The following is a 19,566-nucleotide window of genomic DNA, read 5'->3' as shown; positions in this document are numbered from 1 at the left end:
CCGGCAGCCAGTGGCCCGTCTGCTTTTTCACGTTTCATTAAAGATGATCTACTTTATTTTTTATTGCTTTTCACTGTATATTGATATGTCTTATAGTTTAATATGCAAGCTGGACACAGTCCAGATTTATTAAATCAAACAACATTCTCATAATTTCATGATGTATTGACATTCATCCTGAGTCTTGAAAAGTGTACTAACAGTAGAGCTACACTCAGAACACCGAATAATAAAATCAAGTCTATTTTTGGAGAGGAATCTGGCTAATGCAATTTAGTTTAGGTAGTAAGCTGTCAAGAAAAACAAACCTTGGCCGTCTGTTTATCTCTTCTACACTTCTGCTGCATTAAAAAGCCAGTGCTATCATTGTCCAGTCCAGCTATGTTTGGAATAGCATGCTATAATATGCACACATACTGTGCACAGTTGTTGTGAATGTGAGTTTTCTATATGCAACACCCAGATGACCTAGTATATATGACACAATGAGCAGCTGCATTGGAAACTGTATCCCACAATGCAATGCACTCGACTTGACGCATCACAAACGCTACGTTCCAAGTTAATGGCTAAACGTATCTTTAGAAAAGTTCACAATGATAGATAATAATTATTATTCGCTCAAACCTTTATCTAAACGTCTCTACTTGACCATCAGACTCACACATCTGCCTTGTTTGTAGTTTTTTAACACCTTTTATACATGTTTGTAGTTCTAATCGAATCCACGTCCAACGTGCAATGGGTTGTGGGTAATATTAGCCGTTAAAGTGTGCACGGATCTGCACTTTGGATTCTAATTGTTAAAAGTTGATCTTTGAAATACTCACTTCAACATACTATGATTTGGGACACACTAATTCTAATTTCGAATACTATTTAGGACGGATCATATACGAATTGGGACGCAACAAAAGACTTAATATATAGAAAAATGGTGCACTCATATTACCATGAATGGGAGAAAGTGCAATGTGGCAAATATGGCCGCTGAGAAAACAGACTTTCCTTGAAAGGGACTTTGCCTATCATTTCCGATGTGATGGATGAGTCGGAAGTAATATCATCTCTTTCAGTCGACCAGATTGCCAAACACAAAATTAGATAGCTTTCTGTATCATAAACATGGAGCATGGTGAGGTCATGTGACCACAATATAGCATACTACTGTTTATGGTGGAATAAAGCAAACTGTTTCACTTCCCTCTTAAAAATAGTGGGCAGAATATAAGTTAGTCCCTTTAAAAAACAGTCCACCAACTCCCACACACAGCACGTTCTTCAATGACCAAATGACCTGGCATAAAGGCTCTGAATTCATTATTGTCTTTAAAACACATAAGACAATTACATAATCTCCTGACACTTCATTTTCTATCTAAATAAGATACTGTTTATGTCTTGCTGTTGCATCAAAAGCCGTTTATAATGACATAAAGATGCTGTATCTTAAAAGGATGTCTTTTAAGATGCTTAAGATGTGAAAACTAGACTGATAAAAAGTTAATAATTAGTTAAAACAATAAATAACGATAAAGCGGGCATACGTTTTGTTCTATGTGTTTCAACCAGTAACAAGCCCAAAAACGCACCTGTATTCAGCAAATAAGGCCAAAAACAGTTCAACCCGTGACTGCCTAAATCTAAATTTGGGGAACAAGCCTAAAATTGCTTATAATAAGCAGACTTGGCAACTGCAGCTGAGAAGTGAGAGCGCGCACGCAAGCGGGGATTGTGTGTGACGCACAAAAATAGCGATTCTGATTCGACCGCGTCAAGAGCTTACGCCCCGCCCCCCGACCAATCAGAGCGCAGCAAGTGAACGCCTCGAGCGCGTCTTTCTCCAATCCCGCGTCCTGAAAGCGGATTACCGGATCGGTTCTTTTTCCTCGACTCCTCGAGACGTGGATGGTGGGATCCGTTGAACGGAAGGATATTATAGCGGGTGGGAGGAAACAACACAGACAGAACAAAAAAAAAAAAACCTTTCAGTGGATCACTTAATTGCGTCTTTTCTGTTCTACGTGACATGATGGAGGTACGCCATCGACGGTGATCGCTTTACACCGAGAGGAAGAGGAAAATGAAAAGGTGTGTGGATTTTTATACCCGGAGTGCGGGGAGCGAACGCGCGCGCATCGCCTCGAGACGGATCGCGTGTGCGGCTGGTTTTGGCATGTGCTCGGGGTCAGAGGAAGTCACGAACATCACATCTGATGATAGCGAGATTTAGCGTCAGGAATGCATTCCCGTTGATCATTTTAATATTTGATTTAGGGATATTTTGATTGTATTAGCAGGTTAGCTCATGCTAGCATGTCATGTTGGCTACAGGAGGTGTGTTTATACTGATGCATCCGTCTAGACAGGCAAAGCATGACAGCATTTCCTACCTAAACATGACAGCTTACATTTCAGGCATGTTGCTTTTCATGCAAATGCTGCCTTAGGGCATTTAATGCATCTGGGTTTCGGTTGCACGTGTGAGATCTGAATCTGATCACACACACACAATGGCCAGTTTCTATGCACCGTGTTTTGAATGAGGTCAAATGCATTTGTCAGGGAGGGATAACTTTAACTTTGAATATTGTTTGCATAGTTTTAAATCTCCCTTCATTCATGCTGAAAATGTAAAGGTGCAGGGTGCCTAACCCAAATATAAGGTAGGGGTTAGGTATTATTTTGCATAATCTCATGCAAAAGAATGAGGATGGAGAATATTGTGAATTTATGCATTTATAATATATGTGTGAAAAGTTTACTTTTATACTCAATATTTTCAGCCGAATGGACTAGATTGTCCTACTTTCCTAATGTTTCTCTTCTTTGTAAACATGTGCTGTGGTATGGAGAGATGTAATCCTTATTAGGATGTGTGTTTCTGATTAATTGCACAAGTATGCATGTGATGAAAGGGGAAGGGATGAGTTAAGTCTGTGTAGTGTAGTCTGTTACACATCTTTGCATTTATGCATTGTATGGAGTGGACCAAGATTAATTTAGTTTTGACCAGTTAGAAGTTTAGCTCATCCAAAAATGAAAATTCTGTCATCATCACTCACCCTTATGTCGTTCCAAACCCGTAAGACTTTCGTTCATCTTCAGAACAGAAATAAAATCTGAGAGCTTTCTGACCCTCCATTGACAGTCTACGCAACTACCACTTTGACGCTTCAAAAAAATCATACAGAGATTGAAAAACTAATGATGCACAGATTGAATTTAGGCTTTTATTCACATATAATCATTCATCAACTCACACATCAGTTATGATAAACGGAAGCTCAAGCTTAGTTCGCTTGATGTGCGAGAACCAATGAGGTTCATTCTCGTGTTACACATCATGTTTGAGCTTCTGCAAGAACCATGAGGTTCATTCTCATGTTACGCATCACGTTTGAGGTTCTGCGAGAACCAATGAGGTTCATTCTCGTGTTACGCATCACGTTTGAGGTTCTGCGAGAACCAATGAGGTTCATTCTCGTGTTACGCATCACGTTTGAGGTTCTGCGAGAACCAATGAGGTTCATTCTCGTGTTACGCATCACGTTTGAGGTTCTGCGAGAACCAATGAGGTTCATTCTCGTGTTACGCATCACGTTTTAGGTTCTGCGAGAACCAATGAGGTTCATTCTCGTGTTACGCATCATGTTTGAGCTTCTGCGAGAACCAATGAGGTTCATTCTCGTGTTACGCATCACGTTTGAGGTTCTGCGAGAACCAATGAGGTTCATTCTCGTGTTATGCAGCACGTTTGAGCTTCTGCAAGAACCAATGAGGTTTGTTCTCGCGGGTCAACCAGGTTCGCTTGATCTTCTGTTTATATTCGCTAACCCAGGGACAGAAATTGCTTGGATTTCATTAAAAATATCTTAATTTGTGTTCCAAAGATGAACAAAAGTCTTACAGGTTTGGAACAACATGAGTGTGAGTAAATTATGACAGAATTTTTATTTTTGGGTGAACTAATCAATGTTTCCAGCATGCTTTAAATCATTTACTCACCCTTGTGTTGTTCCAAACCTCTATGCTGTTATTTTTCCATTGCAGCACAAAATAATTATTAGCTCTTATGCATAAAACAACAGTCCACAGTGACCACGTTAGTAAAGCTCTAAAAAGCATCATGAAACTAGTTCATATTGACTCAAGCAATGTCATATAAAAAATAAGTTTCTCCTTTTGTGCCCCACAGAATAAATAAATTGGAGCAGCATAAAAGCGAGTAGCTGAATAAAATCAGAATTTCAATTTTGGGTGATTTATTATTTTTAACAGCGACTCTTTAACAACACGTTTAACACTGAAGGAGGGAGATCCACAGTGCCCCTCAGACTCAGTTTGGTGGTATTTTAGTGCCTGTCCTCTGTGTTCACAGAAAGGCCATGCGAGGTTTGGCAGGGGCCCCGGGGCAAAGCGACTGGCTCTAATGCGTTAATCTGGCCTGAGCCTTCCCTGTAGAGCCAGCACAGTGTCATTAACTCATATCACCCTCAGTGCAAAGTACCAAATATAAAGCACAAACTGTATTTTATTCACGCCTCTCGACTGTTAAAGTTCCAGAGGGAGGTCTTGTTGTAATTAATACGGTGCTGCATTGAGATTTGTTCTCAGTATAAAAGTGTTTAATTAAATTGCCACTACATCTCAGAGAAGCACTGCTGAAGTAAGTCGTTCAATATCTGTCAGGGGAAATAATTAGCCGTTGCACTTTCGTTACTATGGGGTTTGTGCTTTCCTTGATGGCATCTTGAGTAACTAATTTCCATGCTTTTAGAGGTGAGTATTACTGTTACCAATTATCATGCTTTTGACTCTGAGTGCCATAGTGTAGCTTGTAGGGCTGGGCATTGTCTGACTTCTTTGAGGTAAATGTGACGTTACATGACATTTTTTACTAGCTGTTTTATTGATGTCTTTCTGCAGCTGAAACACTGATTACATGAGACCTGATACATTTGCATTTATGCGTTTGGCAGATGCTTTTATCCAAAGCAACTTGCATTTTATTGCAAGCTACACATTTACATTCTTATCAGTTCTTGCTTTCCCTGGGAATCGAACCCATGACCTTGGCTTTGCTAACGCCGACGCTCTACTGTTTGAGCTACAACTTACATTTTTGTAAATTGTACTGCATCTATCAACATATCTTCTAAAGTTCATTCATGTCTATTTCATGCCGTAACTAGTAAAGAGGGAGAGATGATCGGTTAATATGCGATCTGTTACTCCACGTTTAAAGGATTAGTTGACCTCAAAATTAAAATTTCCTGATAATTTACTCACCCCAATGCCATCCAAGATGTCCATGTCTTTCTTTCTTCAGTGGAAAAGAAAGTAAGTTTTTTGAGTTAAACATTTCAGGATTTTTCTACACACAATGGACTTCAATGGCAACCAGAATGTTGAAGTTCAAATCAATGCAGTTTCAAAGGGCTCTGATGACCTTTCCAACATGATAACGTAATACGTGGCTAGGGTTGGGTATCGAGAACCGGTTCCATTTTAGAACCGGTAACAAATTCCCAAAAACCGGGTATTCGATAAGACGCACGCATTTCGATTCCTCTTATCGATTCCTGACTATCCGTTATTTCAAATGTAGGCGTGCGGCAAGCACGTTCATAATAGAAGCGTCATGGGCCGTGGGCGCGACGAGCATACGGTGCGTGGCACTCGTTTTTGCAGGCGCGCGCGCCTATGCCTCATCGAGATGAAAATCTCAACTTTTCAGAATGGCGCAAGTGGTGCGCAGGTCAAGTGACAAAAACCAACCGACCTTTCTGTAACATCAAACGCTCGGCTGAAAAGCTGATCATATCTGAACAGGCCGGGTTTTTATTTCTCATCTCCATAAATATATCTAGTAGCTAGTGAATGGTTGGATTGCATAGCAACGACAGACGCCACGGGAGCGCAAGCGCTTGTGGAAAGAAGGAGAAAGCGGCGCGGCCGTGCTTTTCCATATGTGAACGGTCCCTAATTCAGGAATCTATGTGGCTTAAAATCATTAGTCTAATAGTCTATTTTTTTTTAAAAATAGTTTGAATAATTAATTCAAACACTATTAATTCAGTGTCTCATAAATACTTGTTTAGTGAATGAATGATTCGCCGTTTTTGACCGAATCTCTCAAGTCTAATTCAATAAATAATTAAATGAAAAAAAAAAAAAAAACTATCGATTTTTTGCCACACTGCTGGAGTAATAATGTAGGCTAATCAACACCTTTATATGAAGAGACTCCTTTCACTTTAGCCATTTTATTGGTTATTGCTTAAAATTGGCAAGAATAAAAGGTAGAAATATTTTTTCTTCAAGTATTTGCCCTTTTTTTTCTCCCTCCAAAAAATATTGGAATCGGAAACAAGAATCGATAAGAACCGGATTCGATAAGCAGAATCGGAATCGGAATCGCTAAAAATGAAACGATATCCAACCCTATACGTGGCGCGTCGCAGACCAGCACAAGACAAACAATTGTGGTTAAAAAGTATATAAATTATTTATTTAATTAAAAAGTATTTTATTTTTTTAGAAAATGACAGATCGTTTCGCTAGACAAGACCCTTATTTCTCGACTGGGATCGTGCAGAGCCCTTTGAAACAGCATTGATTTGAACTTCAACATTCTGGTTGCCATTGAAGTCCATTGTGTGGAGAAGAATATTGAAATGTTTTCCTCAAAATACTTAGGCCTAATTTATTTTCCACTGAAGAAAGAAAGACATGAACATCTTGGATGGCATTGGGGTGAGTAAATTATCAGGAAATTTTTATTTTGAGGTCAACTAATCCTTTAAGAGCGACAAAACAACATTTATTGTTGGAATTTTGTCAACATTTTTGCACAATTTTTTTCTACATATCATGTTCAGTTAAGTTTTGTTCAGGCATCAACTCAAAAGACGACTAAGGGTACATTTACTAAATGCTTTTCCTTTGCGTTTTTCGCATACAGATGACAATGTTGTCAAAACGATCCACGAACACGACCAAACACGATGTATTCTGCTGCCGGGCTAGAAGGTGGCGGTATCACTTTGTAAAGAAACGCTATAGACTGAACACGTAATATGCATGCGCATGATGTCACCGGTTTCACAAAGTCACGTTTTTGTATTTTACACTGAGATGATAGCGCTATCGTTTTCAAAAACTTGACTTTGAATTCTGCTTTCAAAAGTGTGTGTTTTCAGGGCCCCAAAACGCCATTATCGTGTAAATGAACAGCCAAAACGCATACAAAGTTTCAGTTTTAAGCTAAAACAGTGTTGTGTAAACGACCCCTTAATGATCGGTTCTATGGATTTAAGAATCAATATCAAAATTAGAATAAATTAAAATCAAGAAATCGATATTTGCCCTAGTAGCTTATGTTTATTGTCTATTTGATGTCAAATCGTCCTGTGTCATATTATCGAAATATCGCAAATGTATATATCGTGATATGCATATCGCAACGGCTTGCAATAACTGGGGTCATGAACAAAAGACAAAGAGAAAATCACTCACTGCTTCAATAAGAATCAGTATATATTTAATTCATACAGTGAAGACTAAGCTGATGTTAAAATAACACTTCTTATGCTACAGTAAAACACTGCTGTTCACTTTCAGAAGTTGTGGGGATGTTTTCTTGTCACAAAAAGAATGTGAAACACATATGTAGGTTATATAATTTTAAATATTTCAAAGATAATTTAAGTTTATTTTACACACTTTAAGCATTATCGTATTGAATATCGCATTATTTAATGAGTTATCGCATAACGCATTTTTCTTCAATATCGTGCAGCCCTAGTAAACACACCGTGTCCTGATTGGCTTATGATCCGATCTGCTTGATCGCATGTTAATGTGTGTAAACGCAGCCATAGACTGCTGTGTGGCATCTGTCCTGGCACCAGACGGCGAGCACAACACACAGTGGACAATGCCAGTCATCTGTGCTAGAGAGAGGGAACAGATTTATCCAATATTGTCTGTGAGCTCCACAGTCCCCGCATTGGACTTGTCCTGGCGCTGAGTCCTCTATACAGCACAGTCAAGACAGAGGAGGATTGTTCACCGACAGTTCTTCCTCTTCAGGAAGGGCAGATATTAGCCCTGATTGTTCAGGAACACGAGTCATTGTGCTTGTCGCAAAACAGTCCTATCTTATACCCAACTATGTTCTTCATTATTGATTGACATAACACAAATATTACATTTCATGACAACTCTCTTGAGTGTTTGGTAATGGTATATGAGCGGGGTTGGCCATGTTACTTAAAAAAGTAATTAGTTATAGTTACTAGTTACTTCTCACAAATAGTAACTGAGTTACATCATTATAAAAGTAACTAATTACCAGGGAAAGTAACTATTGTGTTTTTTTAATAAAATGTTCAAATATGTAAAATAACTTGGATTCCCCCAATATTAGGCTAAATATGTTTAATGAATGAAATGGACACTATATAGAATAAATTATTATTATAAAACATTGTACACTAATCTACATTTTCCAGTTCAGTGATTTTAGTTATATTTAGTCTTATTGAGATACTTATTTTTTGCCTTGAAAAAAAAAATGTATACACACTCTATAGCGGTCAAAAGTTTGGGGTTGGTAAGATTTTTTTTTTAATGGTTTTGAAAGTCTCTTCTGCTCACCAAGGCTGCATTTATTTGTTCAAAAATACAATAATATTGTGAAAAATTATTACAATTATTACAATACTGTTTTCTATTTGAATAAAATGTTAAATGTAATTTATTCCTGTGATCAAAGCTGAATTTTCAGCTGCTCAATAAACATTTCTGATTATGTTTTATACATTTATATTTTGTGCTGATTTGTTTAATTCCTTTTTTGCCAGAATTATTATTTTTTAATTCCTAGATCCTTATTGCTTTTTTGCCAGAAAAAAATATATATTTCTAAATTTAATTATTATTATTAATGCAATTTGAAATAATCTGATAATTATTTATCAGATATTGTCTTTTTAAGCTTCAGTCTAGTTTAAGTTCATAGTTCCAGTTATATGCCACTTCTACTGACTTTTTACAGTGGCATCAAATATGTCTCATCCAGTCATAGTTGTGATGTATTCATGTTTATCTTGTTTGTGTTTCATAATGTGAAGCTGTTTGTGCACTGATATCTCTCTTGCCATTCATTTCTTACCAGTAATCTGTTGATTTTCATAGGCCTACACAAATTTTATTTTCCATATTTTTAAGCAATTAGGCCACTAGATTATCAAACAGACATCACAACATTTCACTTCATAATATAGTAAACATTTTGGGGTTGAGTTTCCTGCAAAAGTAACTGTATGGTGATATAAAATGACTGTATATAAAATCATACTGTATGAATATGGTCATGCCGCCCACTATCTTGTGCGGTTTCAGAGTAGCTTCTCCTACACTGTTCAGCAGGCTAATAATACGGCGTTAAGCGTTATCATCAGGGTTCATGACATGCCGTACAAAACCTGGAGTCTCGTCAGCAGATTTAGGCCATGTTTTGTGGGCGCAGGCCAACACATTCCTGACGCGGTCTGCCATCGGCCGGCATGAGAGGAATGCTGTCGAGATTCGAGTATGTAAATGCCTGTCTTTGTCTCATCTCTTCCTGTTGCCCCCAAGAGCAGAGGCTGCTGGGAAAAAACGTTTAACATTCTGAAGAGACTTTGTATTGAGGTTGTTTCTGGGTTGGTGAGAATTGGTGTCAGTGCCAAAAATGTCAGTATAGTCAGTGCCAATACCAGTAAAACTTCAGCTCACTGTACTAATGTTTTTTGCATTATAACTATATTATTTTAATAGTTCTTTAACTAAAACATTTAAATAAATGTGATTAGTTAATTATTAATGCTGTTTGAAAGACATTAAAAAGTCGAAAATGTAAAAAGGTCCTCTTTAAGTGTCAACTTGGTACTGAAGTAAACACTAGTGAGAACTAGGGCTGTCAAAAGCTGCGTTCCCATTACCCTTCAAATTGCGCAAAAACTCCCCCATTTATCGCAAAAAAGTTTTTGCGCTCGCATGAGGTGGTTTTTCAGGCAATTCGAAAAAGAAATATTTTGCAAAACTGCAATGGAAACAGTTTTTGCGCATTTACAGGTCACCTGACGAAGATGACGCGGTGTGTTTGGACAGAATACGAGATGGATTTCTTTATTAAATTCATTTAAGACAAAATAATTACAGGAATAGTTGATTCTAAACCTTAAATAAATGCCACAATAAACACCTTGAAGCAGATATGAGGAAGAAACACCCAGAAACACCTCATATGTGCCGCTCACAACACAAGTATAATAAGGGTCGGTCCTTACCATTAATGCTTGGAAAACACACATACGTCTTCTCCGATTAATAATAATGGCCAGTGCAGTGGCTGGGATATAGTTCATAAACCTACCAACGTCCGTTGCCATGGTTTTTGGAGTGATTTTACTTATCACGAGAGGAAAAAATGAAGTTTTAGTTGCATAACATCGGTCAATGGAAACGCCGTCATTTCGCAATAGTTTTTTGTCGACATTTAGAAAAAAATCGCAAATTTTTTGCGCAAATCTGTAATGGGAACGCGCCTAAAATGGCATTCGAATTTCTTTCTTAAATATTAGCAAAATTGTCTACTATGCTCGCAAGCGAGCGCAATAAACAAGTATAAACCAAATCAAACATCTTATCTTTTATTGAAATGAAATGACATTCACTTTTTAAAGTGCATTAACTTTTAAAACAATTGTTCTTAAATAAAATATAATTTCCTTAATGTGCGTCCAAGGAAAATTAGGTTACAGTGGTGCATAAAACTGCATCAGTAACCTGAGAAAACACGCTTGCGTCTTCATCATGTCTCGACGCGCCTCTTGACACACCAAAAATTCGAAAGTTCAAAGTTTTTTTTATTTGACGAATGTTTGAAATTCAAATTTTTATCTGACAGTTCAAATTTTTATCTGACAGCCCTTAGTTAGTTACCCATAGTTCTTTAATTAAAAAAATATGAAATAAATGTGATTAGTTAATTATTAATGCTGTTTGATGGATGGATGGATAGATGGATGGATGGATGGTTTTTGTCCTCAAGAGGAAAGTTGTTTCCACCGTAGATGCGTACATAACACATAACATGTTAAATTATGCACAAAAAAAAGTGAAAACATTATAAAGTCACTTTACTTTAAGTATCGACTTGGTACTGAAGTAGGCGCTAGTGAGAACATTCTTGACGGTCCATCTTCCTGTCTTTTTCTAGTCTCCACGTGTACGGCTGTTTGTAAGAAGGCTCCTCCTCCTATTCCTCCACGCACCACCTCCAAACCCTACATCTCGGTTACGGTCCAGAGCAGCACCGAATCCGCCCAGGACACGTACCTGGACAGCCAGGACCAGCGCAGCGACGTCAACAGCCAATCAGGGCACAGCAACTCCTCCGACAGCCTCGCCAGCTCTCGGACTGGAAGTTTGGCCAAGAGCGTCAAGCGGCCGCCCATCCCTGCCCCGCGGGAACCCGTGCATCTGCCCAGCGCGAGAGTGACCACGCCTCCTCCCGCTATAGTCCCGCCCCCGCCCGCCCCGGACGCCAGAAGCGAGCCTGCGAGTCTCACGCTGGCACCTGAAGACCTGCAAGCTCCGCCCAAGAGGAAACTCTCATCCATTGGTATTCAGGTGCGTGCATAAATATGTTTCAGATGTATGCATAAAGACGTTGTTGTGATGTATGCTATTGGATTGCAGTTTTGGTATCCGGTCATGTGACGTCACTTTCATTGGTAGTCGCTGCTCATTTGCATATAAGCTTGAAGTCTGCTCAGTTTTGTTGAATCTCCTGTAGTTGCTCATCAAAAGTTTGTGTTTACAAAATATATGTGTGTGTACTGTGTATAATTATTTTGTATATATAAATTCACACATATGCATGTATATATTTAAGAAAATTATAATATATAAACATATAACTTTATAAATATACAGTATATGCAAGCAAATATTTACTAAATATATACATGCATATGTGTGTATTTATAAATACAAAATTATTATACCCAATACACACACATATATAATACATATTATGTAAACACAAACTTCTATTTTGGATGCGATTAATCGTTGCCCAGCACTAATTTAGATATTAAAAAAGCTGCTTTTGCTACTGTACATTTAAGACGTATAGATATTTAGGATTTTACAATTTATTATTGTGATAAAATAAATGCCCTTCTATACGGTGGTGGGCCATTTAAGATATTTGTTAAATATTTAAAGAAAATCAATAAATACATCATTAAATAGTGAATAAAGATAAAAATTATTTCATTATTAAATCACCAAACAAATTGATAAATATATCTCGCATTTAATTCTTCTTTTATGCATTAAGCGACTAAAGAGGAACAAAAGCAATTTATCAATTTGTTTAGGACTATTTTGCGTTTTCTTTTTTATCATTATGCCCTCTATGATTTACCCTTTTATTTACAAAAACAATAAAAATAAATATAAACCATTAATATATAATAAAAATGGTAAATGATACATTTTATTGGTCATGCAAAATTGTATAGTATTATACAATTCTAAGCATTTCAATTGTTTTTTTAATTATAATATTAATATTCATTATTACATATAATATATAATGATATTTTTATATAATAAGAAATGCATAGTCATGTTTAGGAACAATTTACTGGTATATAATTTTGTTTATGAAAATGTTTTAGAAAGTTATAGATACTACTGTCTGTTTTTTTTTGTTATAACGCGTGTAAAATCTTATGATGCGTACAGTTCATACGGTCATTCATCAGGACAGGCTAGTTTGTTGAATGCAGAGTTGGCTCTGATATGTAAATGTGGGCAGTCATATGTTAATTATATGTTAATGAGCTCATGGATGTGGCGTACCATGACTAATGAAATTCATTCAATGGTTTGATTTATAAATGTTAAGTACGTCACAAAATACGTTGCTTTATTTCAGAAGAGCAGGAAAAATCCTGCTTTGCATCAAATGCCATATAATATATATATAATTTTTTTTAATCAATATTTAATAAATTGGAAATAATTTAGAAAACAAATCCTTAAAATAAACATGCTTATACTTTAGATGGCAACTTCTTGAATCTGCACTAAAGAATTTATTTGAATCACAAATAAAGTCATTGTTTATAAATAAACGAATATGTGAATAAAAAGGAAGTAAACACTGTAACAGGGTACTCAGTAATCTGCTAATTTTGTGCGCACTGGTAATCATATTTTTTCAAATAAAGACAAGGAAACGCTAATATTACATACAGCACACAGTGAAAACGATATGAGTATGACACAGTGGGTAACTGGATATATCACAGCATATTTTAAAATGAAGGATTTCCAGTTTTTCGATCACGTCTCCTGTGAAGTGTTCTCCTTTTCTGTTACAAATAATATAAAAGCAAACGCTTTACTTTTTCGCATACCATTTACTTTCTTTGTTTACCAGTTCTGTCTAACAAAGTATTAGATATGACTGACAGAGATCGTGAACTAATGAAGACGGAGAATGTGAGTGAGCGCTGTGTGATCAGGCGCTGGTGTTCTCAGCGCCGCCCGTCAAAATAAAAGTCCAGAGCGTCGTCAAAATAAAAGTCCAGAGCGTCGTCAAAATAAAAGTCCAGAGCGTCGTCAAAATAAAAGTCCCGCTTCCAACACATCGGCCAATCAGAAAAACTGATCGGCCTTGGCGATATATCGGTCGAACAATACACCCGAGTACTGGTATCGGTATCGGTGCATCGCTAATCATAACTATTGTTTAGCAATAGATTTGTTGGATCCTTTTCAGATGAATATTTTGTTGTTTTGCCGCAGGTGGATTGTGTGCAGCCGTTTCAGAAAGAGGAATACACTCCCACGACCAGGTTCCAGTCCATCGGGGTTCAGGTTGAAGACGGCAGGCCGTGAGTTTCCTCTCTGACTTCTGCATCCTTGAGCATAGAAATGTCGGTCCTCCGTTTAGCGCTGTTTACGAATGTTGAATTTGATACGGCAGCACTTCTCTCTGAGAGCGAGTGTGTGAGTCAGCTTTCTCAGCCATGTATGGTGCTGGAAACACTCACAAGTAATGATTCAGTGTAGACGGCAGGAGATAATGAGATTCTGCTCGCTTTGTTTCCTGGCGCTCTGCGTTTCAGTCTATTTTCATATCTTTGCATCTCTCTCTCTTTAAGTATGCTGTCTCCCACACACCAGCTGTCTGTCTTTCTCCCAGCCTACGGTCTCTTTTCTGTTCCTCCAATTCAGTTCTCGCTGCTTTTTTTCCTAGGACGGACAAATGAAATGAAGCAGATCTAACTCTTTTCTACTTTATTAACATTTAATTGATATTCATACATTTATTTAAAGTTCTGTTTGTTTGGAGCGATTATATTAGAGAAATAAATAATGTTGAAGAATATGGCGGTATTTTGGAGGATTGTATATATATATATATTTTTTTTTCTTCCTTTCATCTGCTATTCTTTTTTTATTATTAAATACGACAGATTTTTTTCATATATATATGTATGTGTGTATGTATATGTATGTGTGTGTGTGGACATACTACACACACACGTGTGTATATATGTATATGTGTGTGTATATGTATATGTGTGTGTAGTATGTATATATGTATATACTACATATATATATATATATATATATATATATATATATATTACATTACATATAAAATGAAGTTATTGGTGGTGATAAAAGAGAAAAATTAAAATATTGTAGAATTTTTTTTTTATATATAATTTCTGAAAAATGAATGTTTTGTGAAGTCAGTAGTTGAGATGGCACACCTTTTTAATAATAATATCAATAAAATAAAAACAAAAAACTATGTATGTATGTATCATTTATTATTATTATTATTATTATTATTACTTTTTTATTTATTTATATATATATATTTTTTTTTTCCTACTACTTTCAAACAGTCTTCCAGCTTATCGATTTTTACATAATGGATTCATAATGGAAACTAAAGTACGTGTCCAGTAAAGTCCCGTGTGGACCTCGAGCTGAACTGCTGTCAGTGTTGGTCAGTGTCTCTTCTCTCTCTGTGCGTGTCTAGGCTCAGTCGCTTCACGAGCATGGCGTCGAGACAGGAGACGACGGAGACCGAATCCCAGGAGCAGAACGACGGTAAACCCTCGGAGAGTCAGACGGCCCGCCGGTCTCTGGAGAAGCTGGACCCGGCGCTGGACCCGTCCTCCCTGCCCCCGCCGGACCCCTCTCTGCAGGCCGGGACGGGGAGCGTGAACGGGTCCGCGGAGCAGCCCGGGGGGTCGGCGGGCCTCAGGGACGGGCGCTGCTTCCAGAAGCTTCTCCAGGCCGAGACGGACCGCATGGAGGCCTGGTGTCGACAGATGGACCTCGAGACCAAAGACAAACAGCTGTCAGAGGAGGGTGAGATACTCGCTCGACAAATAACTCAAGGAGTTTCATTAAAGGGATAGTTCACCCAAAAATGAAACTTAGCCCATGATTTACTCACCCTGAAGTTATCCTAGGTGCATATTCTTCTTTCAGAGGAATACAATCAGAGTTATATTAAAAAAGGTCCTGGCTCTTCCAAGCTTTATAATGGGAGTGAATGGGTTTTTGTTTTTAGCAGTCCATCAAAGCGCATCTATTCATGATAGTTCTCGAAACGGCTCCGGGGGGTTAATAACTGAAACTGAATGATATCCATATTTAAAAGTTTATAGACTAAAATAACTAGCTTCCGGCAGACGGAAAATCATGGGCTAATTGTTTTTATTTCTGGGTGAACTATCCCTTTAATCAAGCAATTCCTGATGGATAAAACCAAATTAAGTTAATTCACTTCAATTGGATCAACTAATTAATAATAAAAATAACTGACTATTAATTTCATTAATCCAACTGATTCCTGGTGGATAAAATCAAATAATTTAATTTGAGTTTAATTTCAAATATGTAACTAATTTCAGTTGAATTGTTCAGTTAAAAAACCTATTCAGTTACTTTAAAAAGTAATAATTAATATTTATTGATTTTAATAAATAATTAACTTCATTTTTATTATCCAATCAATACCTGATGGCTAATCAAGTACAAATATTAAAATATATATATATATATATATATATATATATATATATATATATATATATATATATATATATATATATATATATATATATATATATATATATATATATTATAATAATAATTATTATAATTATATTATAATTATTGTTTATTTTATTGCTCAGAAATAATTATAATATACATATGATAAATTATAATTATACATAAAAATAAAATAAATTATAAAAATATATTATACATAAAATAAATTATAAAAATATATTATACATAAAATAAATTAGTGTAATTTATTACTTTTTATCTTTTATAAATAATTCTGTGTGTTTTATATATATATATATATATATATATATATATATATATATATATATATATATATATATATATATATATATACATACATGCATGCATGCATGCATACATACATACATACATATTTAATATTTAGATTATTTATAAAAAGTAAAAAGCAAGAATGTTTTTGGTGTTTTATATATATATATATATATATATATATATATATATATATATATATATATATATATATATATATATATATATATATATATATATATATATATATAAAACACCAAAAACATTCTTGCTTTTTACTTGCTTTTTATTTTGAGCATGTGTGTGTCTATATATATATATATAGACACACACATGCTCAAAATTTTAAATAATAAAACTAGAATGGTATTGTTGGTAACTGTCATTGTCACCACTGTGAATGATAACCTTAAATGACCTTTTTTTTACCCTATTTAACTGAACCTGATTTCAGACTTACTCACTAAATCATTCAGACTTTACTAGAGTATTTTCAGGCCAATACTACTGATATAATGTGCAGGAGCTTCCCTTTACAGACGCGCATCAAACGCCCTGCGGATCCGTGAATAAAGGATGATATCACTCTCTCTCTAAACGTGCGGCCTCATTAATGAGCTTTAATCAGAGACGGCTCTCTGTCGCCTGCTAATTTTGGCTCCTCGAGCCTGTGATTAAAGTCATTAGGTTTGAACCTGGCACAGAGAGCGAGAGAGAGAGAAATCAATGGCAGCTTCTGTGACATGATAATGCAGGAATGATGATGTGTTTCTCGCTCCTCCACAGCAGGCAGATGCAGACGTAATGAATCAATGTTTCTGCTGTCTGTGTGCTTTGATTGACGGCACGCTGTCAACACAGAGATACTAGGGCTTGGTATTGACACACATTTCATGATTCGGTTCGATTTCAATTCACAAGCTTACAGTTCGATTCGATAGAGATTATCTTGGGTATATATCAGGGACAGTACATGGCAAATTATCTCTCAACTAATGCTGAAAAAATAACTGATTTGTATAAGGGTCAATGACGTGACGGGTCATTTTTTTTGTCCAAAGGCCTTAATAATAATAATAAAAAAAACAAATATATAACATCCAAAGTATGTAAGGTAGTACAACTTGATCTCTTTTACTGAATCCAAAAGGTTTTAATTATATTTTACTACATATAAAGGTATTTGAAAGATTTTGAAGTGTCAAAAGGTCATTGGGTAAACCGATATAGTAAATATTTAAATGGAATAATATTGTTTTTAATAACTAAAGGAACTACAATAATACAAATATAAAGCAGGCTCTTTTTTTTTTTTTTACATTTTCCCTTTTCTCCTTTCCCTGTGCAATGTTTTACTTGAATATGTTGGAGTGTTTAGATAGTCCACTAAATGATAACATGAGATCAGTGATAATTTGTTTTAATATTTCTTCTGTGGTACACACTATGTACTATCTCAACATCAATGTCAAATCAGTTTTTAACTTTCAAATCAGTGGTTAAACCGAATGACTTTTTTGGTGACATTTTTTCATTGTAAAATTTTCACGTGCTGCTTGATCTGAGGCACTACAGCGATTAAAGAATTTGGACAGAATTTGAGACTTTGTTTCATATCAGAAGTAACAAAGCACAAAGCCTATTGCGATTTATCCGATATCGGTTCATAAAAATGAGAATCGATTCAAATGGATAAATGGATATTTTTTTGGGCCAGCTCTAATAGATAGCAGGCTTACGAATAGTGTGTGTGTGTGTTCCTGTAGTGCTGGGAGAGGTCCGCAGTGCCGTCGGATGCGCTCAGCTCTTGATGTCTCAGAAGTTCAAGCAGTTCCGGGGCCTTTGTGAGCAGAACCTGGTGAGTGTCCTGAGAGCCGATCACTCACAGCGTCAGTCCTGAGGTCATGCACACCTTATATCTCACCCTGAAAAAAAAAAAGAAGTTTAAAGTTGTTGTTTTTTTTTTTGCATGTACATATATATTACTGTAATTCAAGGATTAAAAATTATTTCTATTTTAGTTTTTTATTCAGGGATGAAGTATACATAATTGTTGTGAAAATGTCACAATGCAAATCTTAATAGTCATACAAAAATATAAAATGATAAAAGTAATTTGAATTAATTTAAATTAATTAATTTAATTTATTTAGTTTAATTAAATTAATTTAAATTTAATAATTAGTCATTTTATTTTGTTATTTAAGGATTAAATGTGTGTGTAATATAACTAGAAAGTGTGTGTATATATACATTTATCTTTATTGTCATGTTTTATATGTGTGTGTGTGTGTGTGTGTGTGTGTATATATATATATATATATATATTAGGGGTGGAGCCGAACCCGAATAATGACATTTTTAATGCAGTTTTGAAAAAAAATATTACATATTGCATTTCCATAATTATTATATAGATATAATTAAAGAATACTTACACTATAACGTAAATTAGAAGTGTAACGCCAAAAAAAAAATGGATTTTTATACCTATTTTGAATTTTACTCGAATACAAATACAAATACTTTTCCCCCCTCAACAAATACAGATACAAATACCAGCTGCTTTGCACACCCCTAATATACACACACACACACACACACACACACACACACACACACACATACATACATACGGTATATGAAGGAGATTGATGTGAAGATGTGAAATGAACAGACTGAGAACTTGATACTATTACATTAAAAAGTATATGTGGACAAAGTTTGCCTTTTGGGGACATTTGCAGTTAAATTAAAGGTATTAAATCGCAATATGAATCACAGTTTGTGTTACTGCAATACAAAGCACATCACAAAATGTTTAAAATCTCAATAATATCTTAGTGTGGCTTTTTCCTGCTGATGTAACAGGCGGCAGGATGAGGAGAAATACCATCCAATAATATCTTGCATTGTTCTATTACTTTCATTCTGTTGGGTAAAATCTTGTCCCGCCATTCTTCTCTCCTGCTCAATACTTTCTTTGACTTGGAAATACTGCAGGAGTGCGGATCATCAACCCAGATCCGGTCATGTGACTCTCAGCTGTAGAAGCGCCCTCTGCTGGCACTCTGTCCTCATCACCTCAGTTCATTCATA

At 35.8% G+C, this 19,566-nt stretch overlaps 1 protein-coding gene across 1 annotated transcript in view; it reads left to right on the top strand.

The window, feature by feature from the left end:
- Positions 1-19,566, top strand: part of dlgap4a (discs, large homolog-associated protein 4a) — a gene marked incomplete at its 5' end in the record, with an annotated part of 39,426 nt that overhangs the window by 16,555 nt on the left and 3,305 nt on the right. The window contains 4 exons of the mRNA XM_081386550.1: positions 11,273-11,685; positions 13,879-13,967; positions 15,131-15,465; positions 18,234-18,325. Coding sequence (XP_081242676.1) covers positions 11,273-11,685; positions 13,879-13,967; positions 15,131-15,465; positions 18,234-18,325 — 929 coding nt within the window. The remainder of the gene's footprint in view (positions 1-11,272; positions 11,686-13,878; positions 13,968-15,130; positions 15,466-18,233; positions 18,326-19,566) is intronic.

The sequence above is a fragment of the Scardinius erythrophthalmus genome, assembly GCF_964197995.2.
Source record: "Scardinius erythrophthalmus genome assembly, chromosome: 15".
In the NCBI taxonomy this organism is placed as follows: domain Eukaryota; kingdom Metazoa; phylum Chordata; class Actinopteri; order Cypriniformes; family Leuciscidae; genus Scardinius; species Scardinius erythrophthalmus.
Note: the sequence above shows the minus strand (reverse complement) of the source record. Positions and strands in the feature narration are given on the sequence as shown.